General features: G+C 42.3%; 1 protein-coding gene across 1 annotated transcript in view; it reads right to left on the bottom strand.

The window, feature by feature from the left end:
• Positions 1 to 14,037, bottom strand: part of OPCML (opioid binding protein/cell adhesion molecule-like) — a 527,809-nt gene that overhangs the window by 238,990 nt on the left and 274,782 nt on the right. The window contains 1 exon segment of the mRNA XM_010844694.1: positions 1,849 to 2,081. Within this exon segment, the coding sequence (XP_010842996.1) occupies positions 1,849 to 2,081 (233 nt within the window).

The following is a 14,037-nucleotide window of genomic DNA, read 5'->3' as shown; positions in this document are numbered from 1 at the left end:
TTCTTTTTTATTTCAGCGCCGAGTTTCCTGAATTTGTAGATAACTTTGCTGTCAAGGCCACAGAGGTGCCATGGAGGCGTCACTTCCTAGGCTGAGAATTTCAGCTGCTCTGGAACCAAGCCCAGGTGGCAGGCGGGTGGTGAGAGTTCACACTTTCTTGTTTTCTGCAGATATCCCCACTCATCTCAGATGACTGATCCTGGGGAGGGCCTCACCAGAGGAGAAGCATCAGACGTGGTACTTGTCTTTATCTCCAGATGGCAGGCTGCCTTGTAGCTCCCGAGACATGATCATCCCAAGCCATACCACTGGTGAGATGTGGATGGAGAAGAGACACAGCAGGGAGCATAGGTGTCCTTGTGTGGCATCAGATGTGGGAGTCTGGGGGGACGTGGGTCAGAGAAAGGTTTGGAGGCTGAATGAAGGCAAAGCTTCAAGTGCTACGTCAGCCCCAGGGCCTGCTGGGAGCAGACAGAGCCCCGGCAATGCTCAGGCCACTATCAAAGCCTTTGGAGTCAGAGCCCAGATGGCCCACTAGCAAAGATCTCCAGCCAAAAGAAAAGAATGGTCCCCTTGAAATTTTATACATGACTGAAGCATGAAAAGACTTTACCCGCTACTCAAACTCCCCATGAAACCAACCGAAATGAGCAAAATTATATATTTTAGAAAGGCAGGAATGAGGGAATACATACTAGCTAAGCAAGAATGCCGCACACAAATCACAACCTGAAAAAAATCCATTAAGCTGACTGCAGATGGGATCTGATTAAAGGCACTTACTGATGCTAAGTCACATACATTCTTCCTTCTGAGCTCAATGCATGGCTCCAAGATGTTGGAGTAGGAGACACTGAGAAGATTCCACCCTTTGGTGGAGGGAGGCTGTGTCCCTGGGGGCTGGGGGCTGGTCTGCTCAGTACCTCTTTGGCACCATTTATAGATACCTGACGGAAATTGCTTTGCACAGTCACGGGGGTGTTGGTAGGGGATAGCTCATCATAAGCTCATCTGTAGGGCTGCCTTACGATGCCTCCCCAAAGCTTATGGCTGCTCTCTGTGTGAGTTTTTAATTCTTAATATTGAATAGTTGATATCTGAGATTCTGATATTTTTTCAACCCCATTTTTCTCCAACAAAGTAAAATTCAAATGCAAAACTCTTAAATACTATGCATGGGTTATATTAATTCAGATTTTTAAAGGAGAACAGGAGAGGAAGTTAGGGAGCCCCCTTTTAATTATATAAATTTATTTCCAATGTAGACCTAGATACATTTTGACTAATATCCCTCTTGACCTCAGCTCCACTCTGGGGCTAAAAGGGTATAGACAGACACAACAGCAATGCCAAACAACACTGAGAACCCCTTTCCAGATCACACGTAACCATCAGCTATGCAAAAACAGCCATACATCATATGATTTTACATCAATATTATTAACCTTTTATCATGAGCTAAGCCTCTGAAAAATAACAGGAACAGAGAGTAGTACAATCGATTTCCTAAAGTATCTTGCCCTAACTCCAGAGTGCTAAGTAACTAACATATGATATATTATATTTCTATATCTTGTCCAACCCTAGAAAGCTCAACCAACTCAACAATACCAAACAACCTATGAATGAGAACAGAAGGACCAGAGATAAACCTGAGAAGCTCTGTGAAGATCCTCAGCGCTTAGTCAAGACACCCACAGGTGGAAGGGATCCAGGACACACTCAGTCTCTGGATTCTGCAGAGGAATGGCTTTTTGTGTCTTTCTACAGGAGGGGGAAGCACAGACTGAGATCATGTGCCCTCTGCATCGCTGACGGGAACGTCAGCACCCTGTCCAATCAACTCACCCTGCACGATGAGGTGGACACGGGAGGTCTTGGGGTGGTTGTCCGTCTGCACAGAGCAGGTATAGGGGCCCTCGTCGTACACGTCCACGTTCTGGATCATGATGCTGTACTGGGTTGGCGTGTTCACCAGGATGATCACACGAGGGTCTATGGACCACTTGTCATTCCCGGCGTAGAGGATGGTGCTGCGGTTCAGCCAGGCCACCCGGGTGACCCGATCATCTATGGTACATCTGTGAGTGAGAGTGGGGAGGGGAGGGGGGAAGAAAGGGGAAAGAGAAAGAGTGGGGAGAGGGAGGGAGGAGAGGGAGAGAGTGTTAAGAGATTCTATTATAAATGCAGCTGTTGTTGTTCCAGGAGTAAATGAAATAACATAACCCAGTGTTAAAAGGGATCAATTATTGATAAAACTTCTTAAATAGAGGGCAACAGTGGCCTGAATCATCCTGAAGACCTGATGCTACAAAATCATTTCTATTTGATTTTGAAACATATTATGTGAATATCTTTGCTGTATATTTGCTTTCTATCTTATTTTTCCCTTTAGGCTTATATGAAAATTAGTTTACATTTCTCGAGCGCATTTACCACCTTGTGGGAAAAGTGGCCCAGGGCCAGAGGGGAGAGAAAGTGCATCGGTATTTCAAACAGATCACAGCTAATCTATATGGCAAATGCTTCACTTGTCGTTAAGTCAAACATGGGACACATTCACCTCCACACCTCCCCCGCCCCCGCACTGTCATTGCCTGTCCCCGAAGCTGCCCCAAGCCCTGCAAGTACAGTTATAACACGGATCTTGAAATTTGCTGTAGAAAGCCAACAGTCTGGAGGTAGAAATAAGGCTCTCTCTTCAGATTTCAGGAGAGGGAAGGAGAAAGTGGCCAAGCAGAATTCTTCCTCCTGTTCACATGCCCCTGCCTACCCCTGAGAACAATACAGTTGACATCACTGGTCGTCACCAAGATCGCCAAGGTAAGAAGCTGATCTCTACCTCACATACACTCGCCTACCCTTCCCAACAGTTGGAGGCTGTGACTATTGGTGGGAATGTAAACTAGTGTAAATTATATGGAGAACTGAGTTACCATATGATCCCGCAATCCCACTCCTGGGCATATATCTGGAGAAAACCATAATTTGAAAAGACACATGAACCCCTACATTCATAGCGGCACTATTTACAATAGCTGAGACTTGGAAGCAACGTAAGCATTGGTAAAGATGTGGTGTACATACAATACAATGTTACTCAGCTGGGCTTCTCTGGTGGCTCAGTGGGAAAGAATCTACCTGTCAATGCAGGAAACACAGAAGATGTGGGTTCGATCCCTGGGTCAGAAAGTTCCCCTGGAGGAGGAACTCCAGTATTCTTGCTGGGATAATCTCATGGACAGAGGAGTCTGGTGGCTACAGTCCATGGGGTCATAAGAGTTGGACACAACTTAGTGACTTAGTGACTGCACCACCACCACCACCACCACTAGTAAGCAACAGAATGAAGCAATGCCATTTGCAGCAACATGGATGGATCTAGAGATTCTCATACTGAGTGAAATAAGTTAGAGAATGATGATACCATGTGATATCACTTACCTGTGGAATCTTAAAGAATGGTACCAATAATTTTAGTTACAAAACAGAAGCAGACTCTCAGACACATAAAACAAGCTTAAGGTTACCAAAGGGCAAGAGGGGGGATACATTAGGAGTTTGGGATTAACGTACACACACTACTATATATAAAACAGGTAAACAACAAGGGCCTACTGTAGAGCCCAGTGCACTCTACTCAGCATTTTGTAATAACCTATAAGGGAAGAGAATCTAAAAAAGGATATATATATATATATATATATATATATATGAGAAGAATATATAAAATATAAGTGAGAGAATATATAAGAATATAAGTGAGGATATATATACATGGAACAACAGACTGGTTCCAAATCGGAAAAGGAGTATGTCAAGGCTGTATATTGTCACCCTGCTTATTTAACTTATATTCAGAGTACATAATGAGAAACGCTGGGCTGGAGGAAGCACAAGCTGGAATCAAGATTGCCGGGAGAAATATCAATAACCTCAGATATGCAGATGACACCACCCTTATGACAGAGGAACTAAAAGCCTCTGGATGAAAGTGAAAGAGGAGAATGAAAAAGTTGGCTTAAAGCTCAACATTCAGAAAACTAAGATCATGGCATCTGGTCGCATCACTTCATGGCAAATAGATGGGGAAACAGTGGAAATAGTGTCAGACTTTATGTTTGGGGGCTCCAAAATCACTGCAGATAGTGATTGCAGCCATGAAATTAAAATAAACTTGCTCCTTGGAAGGAAAGTTATGACCAATCTAGACAGCATATTAAAAAGCAGAGACATTACTTTGCCAACAAAGGTCCGTCTAGTCAAGGCTATGGTTTTTCCAGTAGTCATGTGAGATTTGGACTGTAAAGAAAGCTGAGCGCTGAAGAATTTTGAACTGTGGTGTTGGAGAAGACTCTTTAGAGTCTCTTGGACTGCAAGGAGATCTGACCAGTCAGTTCAAAGGGAAATCAGTCCTGAATATTCTTTGGAAGGACTGATGCTGAAGCTGAAACTCCAATACTTTGGCCATCTGATGTGAAGAGCTGATTCATTTGAAAAGACCCTGATGCTGGGAAAGATTGAGGGCAGAAGGAGAAGGAGATGACAGAGGATGAGATGGTTGGATGGCATCACTAACTCAATGGACATAAGTTTGGGTAGGCTCCAGGAGTTGGTGATGGACAGGGAGGCCTGGAGCGCTGTAGCTCATGGGGTCGCAAAGAGTCGGACACGACTGAGCAACTGAACTGAACTGAAATGAATATATACATATATGTGTGTGTTTTATAAAACACCCTGTCACTTTACTGTACACCTAAAACTAAAACAACATTGTAAGTCAAATATATGTCAATAAAAAGTAAATTAATTTAAAAAAAAAGAAAAAGAAAAACTGAGGTCATGTTGTCTCCTTGGCCTCCTTGGGACTCTAGCTTCCCTTCTGTGCATTTTTGTTCTACAGCGACTGTCATTTCCCTTGTGAAGACTCAATCCCTAATTGGCGCTCTCTGCTCTTCACTTCCAAAGGCATGTCTTAGTGGGAAAAAAATCTGACAAACTCATTCATTTACTCTCAAATAAGAGAGTAAATTCTTGCAAATAAAAATTAATGTGCCAACTTTCTTAATAATAGCTGTATTTTCATGAAGGTCAAATTCCTGTTGGAATGACTCCTGAAGGTTAAATCCCAACTGTACAGCTTGAGGAATTGGCCAACCTGGAAGCAGACAGTAAATCCAGGCAAACTGAAGGGTATGGTATCCCAGACCCTGGGACCACATACACAGGAGAGAGTGCAAATGATAGACTTGTTTTTACTTTGGTCAATTATGTAATCCTTTGCCCATTTTTAAGCTGACATAATATTTTTAAAGTTTAAGTAATAGTTGCAAAGGATGCATTTTTGGTCTATGGAGAATATTCACATTTTAAAATTAAAATGTCATAATGTTCCTTTCTATATATCTCTATACAATTTTAAACACCATAGTGATTTGATACTCATGATTGTTTGCTTTCAAAATTTATGAACAAGCTCTTTTCTAACAGTCATAAAATGTGCACTGCTCGTTTTTTAAACTTGAACTTGTGTATCTATTATATATATTCTCTGCAGGATTTTATCTGCAGAATTTTATCCTGATAAAGTATTTTATGCTTGAAAATCTTTTATTGATCAGCTATCATATTTATTTGCAACAATATATATAAAATGTAGAGATTGAAATTTAATTTTTTTTCATATTCTGTGACTGTAAAGTTCTGAATAATAATAGTTTCTTTTAGAATGAGTTATTGTTATAAGGTTAATATTGATAAAATGCTATAAATATTCTGTACATGTTGTTAAGTAATAATTAAACATTAGAAGTAAACTTTTACTGGAAATATAGCTTTTAATGGGATGGAGGAGGCTTTTCTGGTTATTATATCGTCAATAAGTATCATTATACTAACTAGAGTGAGAGCTCAGGATCAATTCTATTCCTATTTTGCTTTGAAAGAAACCAAGTTCACAGAAGCAAGAAGATGGAAAGGAAAATCTTGTATAGCAGTGTCATTCAATTCTTTGTACCTACCTCTTCCAAAATACATGCCCAAAACCACAAAGTAAAATAGCTTCAAAAATTATTTTAATGATCTCACAGCTGACAATTCAATTAATTCCTCCTTCAATTTCTTTTAAAGCAATGAATTGGAAAATACCTGACTTGCAAAGGGCTTTGTAACCCAGTATTAAATTCATTCAATTTCTCAATATCTGGACAGTATATTGCTAATATTTTACTAGGCTTTATGAAATGGCTATTAAAGATAGGTTATTTTGTTACTTGGAAGCACTTTGGTTAACCCAATATACTGAGAAAGGTGGGAAAAATTGAAATATTGTTTATTTTAATGTTCCAAATCACATGCCCTCTGTCAGAAAGCATCTCTATCTCTCTGGATTCTAATTCCAAGAAGGAGAAGGTAGCAGTTTTGCCATAAATTCATTACTGACAAAAAAAAAAACAAAACTGTTCCATTTCCTTCTGGACTTGTCTGCTTTATGTTGTGGGGACTCTTCTTCAAGACTGATGCTCCACTTGATGACAGATTGGTAAGAGTGGCGGAGGTGACAATGGAAGTAAAGGAACATTCTCTCCTGGACAAATAGTCAAGTGGAGCGGTCAGAAAGAGTCAGAACTACAATCCAAACACAGGCACTTTCGTGGCAGATCCATGTTAGGACATCTTAGATCTTGAAAAATGTAATGCTTTAGATATACTTCCTTGTGTAAGACCTACAACTGCAGGTTGGGGGTGAGTGGCATCAGTTCATATCGCTGCAAGGTCTGGTAGGAGCTGACTCTGAGACAAGTCAGTCCAAATTGACCCTCCAGGCGGGACACATTCTCAGAGCCCTGCATACAGCCAATGGAAAGCCTCGTGTACCCCTTGAGTAGATGACCCCCGGATGGCAGAGAGTTCTGTACTTCCAGGCTGTGGTTGCCTCCTTAATCTAAAAAAAAAAAAAAAAAAGTGTGTGTGGTTTAAGAACCCAAATAATGAGGTCAACCAAAATTTCCTTCAAATTTACGGTACTTAATTAATTTTCTCTTAAGAGATAACAGTCCTGGAGAACTGGAAGAACATTTGGAAGTGAGTTTTTCACAGCCATAAAACACCTCTAGCTATGTGTGAAAAGAGTGGAAAGCAGAATCAGAAAGAGTAAAGAAACACTTGAAAGACAGTGATGGAAAGGGGTCTTCTTGCAAAGCACCACATTCAGCTCTGCTGAACAGGCAATATGGGATTAAGGTACCCTGGAAGAGGTAATGGCAACCCACTCCAGTACTCTTGCCTGGAGAATTCCATGGACAGAGGAGCCTGGTGGGCTACAGTCCATGGGGTTGCAAAGAGTCAGACACGACTGAGAGACTCACACACATTAAGTCACCCAGTTTGGTTTTGGGTCAGAGGTGGGAATTACAGTTAGGGGAAACCCATGCCTTAAGACAGTGGTTTTCAAACTTTGTTTTGCATCAAAGTTACCTAGAGAGCTTTTTTTTAATTTTTAATTTGATTTGAAAATTTTTTTTTCTTTTTTTTTTCTTTAATAGAAAATTATTTAATTAGTATACATGTGTTCCCCATCCTGAACCCTCATTTATTTTTATTTTTTATTGGGGTATAGTTGCCTTACAATACTGTGTTGGTTTCTGATGTATAGCAAAATGAATTTTAAAACACAGATTGCTAAACCCAACTCCCAAGAGCTTCCTTGCAGTGGGTTGGAGGTGGGCTGAGAATTTGCCTTTCTAACCATTTTCCAGATGATGGCAGAGCTTCTGGTCTGGGGACTCCCCTGTGAGAACCACTGACTTAAAGAAGGGGTTCCCTGAGGGCTCAGTAGGTAAAGAACCTGCCTGCAATGCAGGAGACACAGGGGACTCAGGTTTGATCGCTGGGCCAGGAAGAGGGACCCTTGGAGAAGGAAATGGTAATCCACTCCAATATTTTCTCCTAAAAAATTCCATGGGCAGAGGAACTTGGAAGGCTACATACAGTCCATAGGGTTGCAAAGAGCTGGACACAAATGAAGAGGCTTAGCATGCCTTAAAGACACCAGACAGAGACAGATAACCAGCTCATCCTGAAAAGTGAAACTGGCCAGGTTCCATGTGGTCGTTATTTTGTTCTTACTTTTATATTTTGCCTCTGAAAATACAAAACTAAAAATGGCCATGATTCACACAATGGTGTTTCATGAGTGTCTAAGGTGTATTAGGTAACACTGTAGGAGCTGAAATGCCAGAAGGAGGCAGACAAAGGTCACACCCTTGATCCTACAACAAAAACACCCAAGAAAATAGGTATCTTAGCTTCAGAGAATGACAAGCGGTGAAAATAAAAGCAGGACAAGGAATGGAGGGTGCCAGGGGGCTGGGAGCATCCTTGAGAGAGACCAAGCGGTCAGAGAAACCCTCGGCGCCTGTTTGCTAGACACTGACGCTTTTATCATCTTAAATCCGAATGCAATAGGACGCATCTCTGAAAATCAAGTCTACGTTAAAAATAAATGTCACATACACAGATTAAAAATAAATCTCACTTATACCCACAGATAGCTGTGGAACATTTAGATAATCTGGATAGCTGGAGAACGAGTCTTGGAAACCAGCCTAACAAATGGTGTCTCTCCTTTACAGATAACTTTATAGATTCTGCATTCAGAGAATTGACAATTGGCATTTTGAGAAACTGAAGTTAACTAGAAAATGCCTTTTTATTTCCAGTGTAGTTATTGGGATAATACCTAAATTATGTTGTGTGCTCGTCTGCCTTCAGGAGTAGACAGTGGCAAATAGAGTTTAATCTCTAATATAGACATATCGTTCTAAATTTCCTCCTCTTTGTAATGCGATGGTTTTCTTCATAGAATTTACAGCACTGGATTTCATTATATACGTACCTATTTGCTAGGCTGTAAATACCACCTGATAAGAACCATCTCGGTGGTCTTCACTTTGTATCATCAGCACCTCCCACAGCCCACCAGGAGCTAGAAGGTGATCCGCACATATTTATAATGATTAAAAGATGTAAGGTAATGTTTTTCAAGCTGACATAAAAAGAGCCCACATAGGATTATAGCTAATGATACTGCATTACATCCTTGAGAGTAGATCTTAAATGTTTTCACCACAAAAAAGAAATGCAAATAATGTGATGGGATGGAGGTGACAGCTTATTCTACAAAGGTAATCATCTTGAAATAATTAAAGGCACCAAATCAACATCCTGTGCACCTGAAATTTACACAGTGTTGTATATCAATTAGGCTTCCCTCGTGGCTCAGTGGTGAAGAATCTGCCTGTCAATGCAGAAGACACGGGTTTGACCCTGGGTCAGGAAGATCCCCTGGAGAAGGAAATGGCAATCCACTCCAGTATGCTTGCCTGGGAAATCCCATGGATAGAAGAGCCTGGTGGGCTACAGTTGATGGGGTCGCAGAGAGTCGGACATGACTTAGCAACTAAACAACAAAACAATATGTCAATTATATCTCAATAAAGCTAGGAAAAACAAAGGATCCATGTAAGGTGAAGTAGATGTCCCTGGAAATACTTTCATGTGTGTATCTCTCTATGAGCCATCCACACACACACACACACACACACACACACATACACACACAAGATCCACAGGTCCTCTACTTGTATTTTTTAATTCGCTGCTTTCATTTTTACAACACTCTAGACAAATATCACATATGCGTGTGGTAGATGTGGTCTGATCACAGGTAGATTTCAGTGTCTGGACTTGCATCTGTTAGTACAGGGGCATCAGTGAGCATTTCCATTGTCTAAGGCTAATGAGAAGCACCTAAGGTGGACTTCCAGCATCTCCAAGGTGTCGCTGCCAAGAAAAGTGGCTCAAAACCAGAGTGATGGGGAGTCCCCAAAGTTGGAGTGAATCCATGTAGAGGAGAACTTGATCATCAAGGCTCATGGGCTGAAGTCAAGAGGTATCCTTACAGACATTGGCACCACATTCGTAGGCAACAAAGAAATTAATTTTAATAAGGCATCATCAGCTCCACTAATGCTGAAAACTTTAAATGATTTATGTATATGTATGATCTATAATTTTATTTTTTTCCTTTTCTTTTCTTTTGGCCAGGCTACATGGCATGTGGGGTTTTAATTCCCCAATCAGGGATCGGACCTGCACATCAGAAGTGCACAGTCTTAACCACTGGACCACCAGAGAAGTCACCTGCTCCATAATTTTAGATTGTCGAGTCATAGGAGGGTATAGGGTGAAGGCATTTATATCTAGTTTTATGATTTTATGTACATAAGATTTTTTAAATAATATTACCACTGGGAATCCCAGGTCACCTTGTCTCTGCCTACGTTGTCCCTTGCTAAAAAGTGACCTTTCAGAAAGCCGTCAAGAAATGCTGAAAAAGGTAAAAGGATTGAATGTTAAAACCTAAAATGTATTTCTTTGAATTTCATCTTTAAATTTACTCATGATATCATTTTTTTGGTTTTGTTTTGTCAATTGCCTCTTTTTCGTAAATTGAGAGTTAACTGGATTTCAGTTAAAAATCTTACATGTATCAAAATAAATTAATAATGCTATCAGAAAATGGGAAGAAGGTCATCTTGTTTTAGAGAATTCAAGGGCCAATAATAAATGAATGTTTTAAAGGGAGAGGGGAAGGAAAAATACAGTATTTCTAGAGCAGTTCCCAAGGTATGTTTAATTGCACAAAGCTGTTCTCTTGGGAAGGTTTAACTACTCAGTTGCTTCCTGAGTTACAAATCCAGTCAAGTCGAGAACATCAACAAGAACCCTAAGTTACATAAGGGGAAACTTCACGAAATTCAGAGAGTCATGACTCTGCTAGAGCTAATATTTGCTGCTAGGGTCTGTTGGAGAATGCATATGACAGCTTCCACAGAAGCATGGGACAGGGGCGGAGCTGCTTAGAGGGGGACTTCAGTAGTGCAAGACACTGACTTTGAAGGTTGCCAGACACACGGCATCCTCAGATGGTTCCTGATCGGAGGACGGTGTATTCTGGAGTCACATTAATACACAGAAAGGGTGTGCATGTCTTATGTGTGCATGTGTGTAGTTGGGGGAGGAATGTTATGCTGAGAAAAGTGGGAAACATGCGAAGGCATGCAAGGATGAGTGTCCTGGAGCAATTGGGGTCTTTGAAACAAAACCAAATAAGGTGTGGGCTCTCCTGAACACAATGTCACCTGAAGCAGTAAATCAGCCACAGGATAATGGTGTGTGGGGTTTCGGGCTGTGACCGATGATGGATGAGTCCATCAAGACAGTGCTTTCTGTGTCCTGAAGCGGCAAGCGAACTTCCCGTCCCCACAAGCTCTGCCGGAAGGCCGGGAAAAAGGAGGGCAGAGTCTCTAGTGCAGGAGGGAAAATGAAAGGGGTGATTGCCTTGAAAGGTGGCTTCACAAAGGGAAGTCACTTACAACCACAGAAGAGGGGCTGCAGGCAGGGCTGTGGGAGGAGGGAGACAGGAGGCGGACTCCTACTGCAGGAAGGAAGGTGCAGCCCCGGGGGCTGAACACAGCTGTGAAGGGACGACCGTCAGGAGAAAGCTCTGTTCCAGGTGATAGGTGGCTGAGCTGGTCTCTTTCCAGACTTCAAGACACTGTATGTGCCCAGGTGTGCTGGGACAATACCTTCCTAGTTTCCTGAGGAAGCAGAGGCAAGGACTAAATAAAACCAACAACCAAAGCCATCACAGATTCCTGCCCTCAAGATTCTTACACTCTTAGGAGAATGATAGAACAGAAGAGCGCTAAGAAGACCCCCTATCCCACTCATGGAGACGACCAAACGTGTAGGTTCACCTGTGTGTTGAACAGACATTTATTCAGCACCTACTAATTGTCAGACACCCCACTAGGAGCATCTCAAGAGACTGAGCAGGGTCGCTGCCTCTACCCTCTTGGATTAATGTGCAATCAACAACCTTCAGAATCCCTGAATCTGCTCAAACTGAGCCAAGGAGACCACTAGGATGGTCATCACAGACAATGGCATGGGAAATCTTACTCCAGAGATATGTGAGTAGACAGGCCTTCTGAGGACATGACAATCTAAGACAGAAAACTGAAACCAATTGTCAGGCACAGATGTTGGCGACAGCATTTAAGAGAGAGGACAAGGCAGGGATGCAGGATCTGGGATAGAAGTTGACTCAGGAAAGGAACAGAATGGAACCCAGAGAGGCCCAAGCAAGGCGAATGGGGAAAGGGTTGATTCCATGAGGCTGGGAGATGAATGGATGCAACTTGACAAGTCTGGGTTTTAGACTGGATGTAATGGAGCATCCCTGCGTAGGTTCAGGTAAACACATGCCATGGTGTAAATTATGCTTACAAGAATATACTGGAATCCTTTTGGAGACTGGATGGTAGGCAGTAGGACCACCAAGGGAGTCAAGTGTACCCTTGTAGACAAGAGATAACAGCCCTATGACAAGAGGGTCCGAAGCTTAAGGAAGGGGTGGGGGAGGGGAGTGGATGAAGGGGTGAGGTGTGAATGGGAGTGAAGGGCTGATGCCAGTGTCTGTAGATGACACTTTCAAGGATGTTTTCAGCAAAGGCAGAAAGAGAAATAGAGCCATAAAAGTCACTGGGATCTCCAGAGTGTTTAAGATTGGAAACACTGGGAATTCATTTTGTAAATATTTACTGAATACTTATTTACTGGGTGCTAGGGCTTTTCAAATGTTTAAATGCCCACCAGTTACCTGTGTGTGGTGTTGATTCACTAGGTCTGGGTGAGAACCAAACACCTGCGTTTCTAACAAGCTCTGTGATCATTCTGGTGTGGGAGGGCTGGACCACACTTTGAGATGCCTGATGCTAAGAACCTGAGATGCCACTTTGAAGAAGACAAGGGCCAGCCTTCTTACATTAGGATAGGCACACATTACGATACTTAGTATGTAAGGGTATACTGATGAGATCAATCTTACTCAATAGGAGCAACCAATGATGCAGGAGAAAGTGAATGACTCACAAAGAAACTTTTCGGTAAAGGGAAAGAGCATGTAATCTAAAGCATGGGACGAAAGGGTGCTTCATTTTGTATCAGAAGAGAAGGAAAGAATAATAGCAACACAGATAGGTTTGTGGCTCTGGCCATGGGGAAACAAGGAGCTCCTGAGTGATGGTTTTTATCTTCTCCCAAGTAGAGGGCAGTGTTATCAATTGATGGTAAGCAGGAGAGTAGGGGAGAGGAAGGTTGTTGCTGTTGTGCAGTCGCTCAGTTGTGTCTGACTCTTTGAGATCCCTTGGACTGCAGCATGCCAGGCTCTCCCGTCCTTCACCATCTCCCGGAGCTTGCTCAAATTCATGTCCATTGAGTCAATGATGCCATACAACCATTTGTCCTCTGTCGTCCCCTTCTCCTCCTGCCTTCAATCTTTCCTAGCATCAAAGTCTTTTCCAATGTGTTGGCTATTCACATCAGGTGGCCAAAATATTGGAGATTCATCTTCATCATCAGTCCTCCCAATGAATATTCAGGGGAGGAAGGTAGATATAAGAAAAAGTGAAATAGCTTTTGCAGAAAAAGAGCGCAAGATTGCTAGGGATCTATGCTAGGATTCACAGGCCATGCTGAGGCCCCACTTAGAGTGCATGGCCAAGAATTTATAGCAACACTGCTCTGCCAGCTTTGAGAATATTCTCCAACCAAGAATATCTGCTCAGCTGCTAAGCTGCAGGCACAGAAAGCATGGATGGCTGGGTTCGTCCAGCCTTGGAGAGTGCCAGATGGGCAAGGGAGAAGAAGCCAAGCATGAAAGGAATTGGAAAGTAATTGAGAGAAAGGAGACAAGAAGACAGGGGCCCTGATGGATAGAGAGAACCCGGTGGGTTCTATGCACTGGAAACTTGAATGAGGTCCTTGAGCAAATGAGCTGGTACGAAAGAGGCTGGCTGTGATGGAAAGTAGGAATACGTGCTGACCACACAGTAGTGGCCCTCGTCCACAAGGGATTAAACCCCCAGGTTCAGATGGGCCATCTAGACAGATCTTGACAATCTTGAGAAG

This window comes from Bison bison, unplaced genomic scaffold (assembly GCF_000754665.1).
Source record: "Bison bison bison isolate TAMUID 2011002044 unplaced genomic scaffold, Bison_UMD1.0 scf7180017864205, whole genome shotgun sequence".
In the NCBI taxonomy this organism is placed as follows: domain Eukaryota; kingdom Metazoa; phylum Chordata; class Mammalia; order Artiodactyla; family Bovidae; genus Bison; species Bison bison.
Note: the sequence above shows the minus strand (reverse complement) of the source record. Positions and strands in the feature narration are given on the sequence as shown.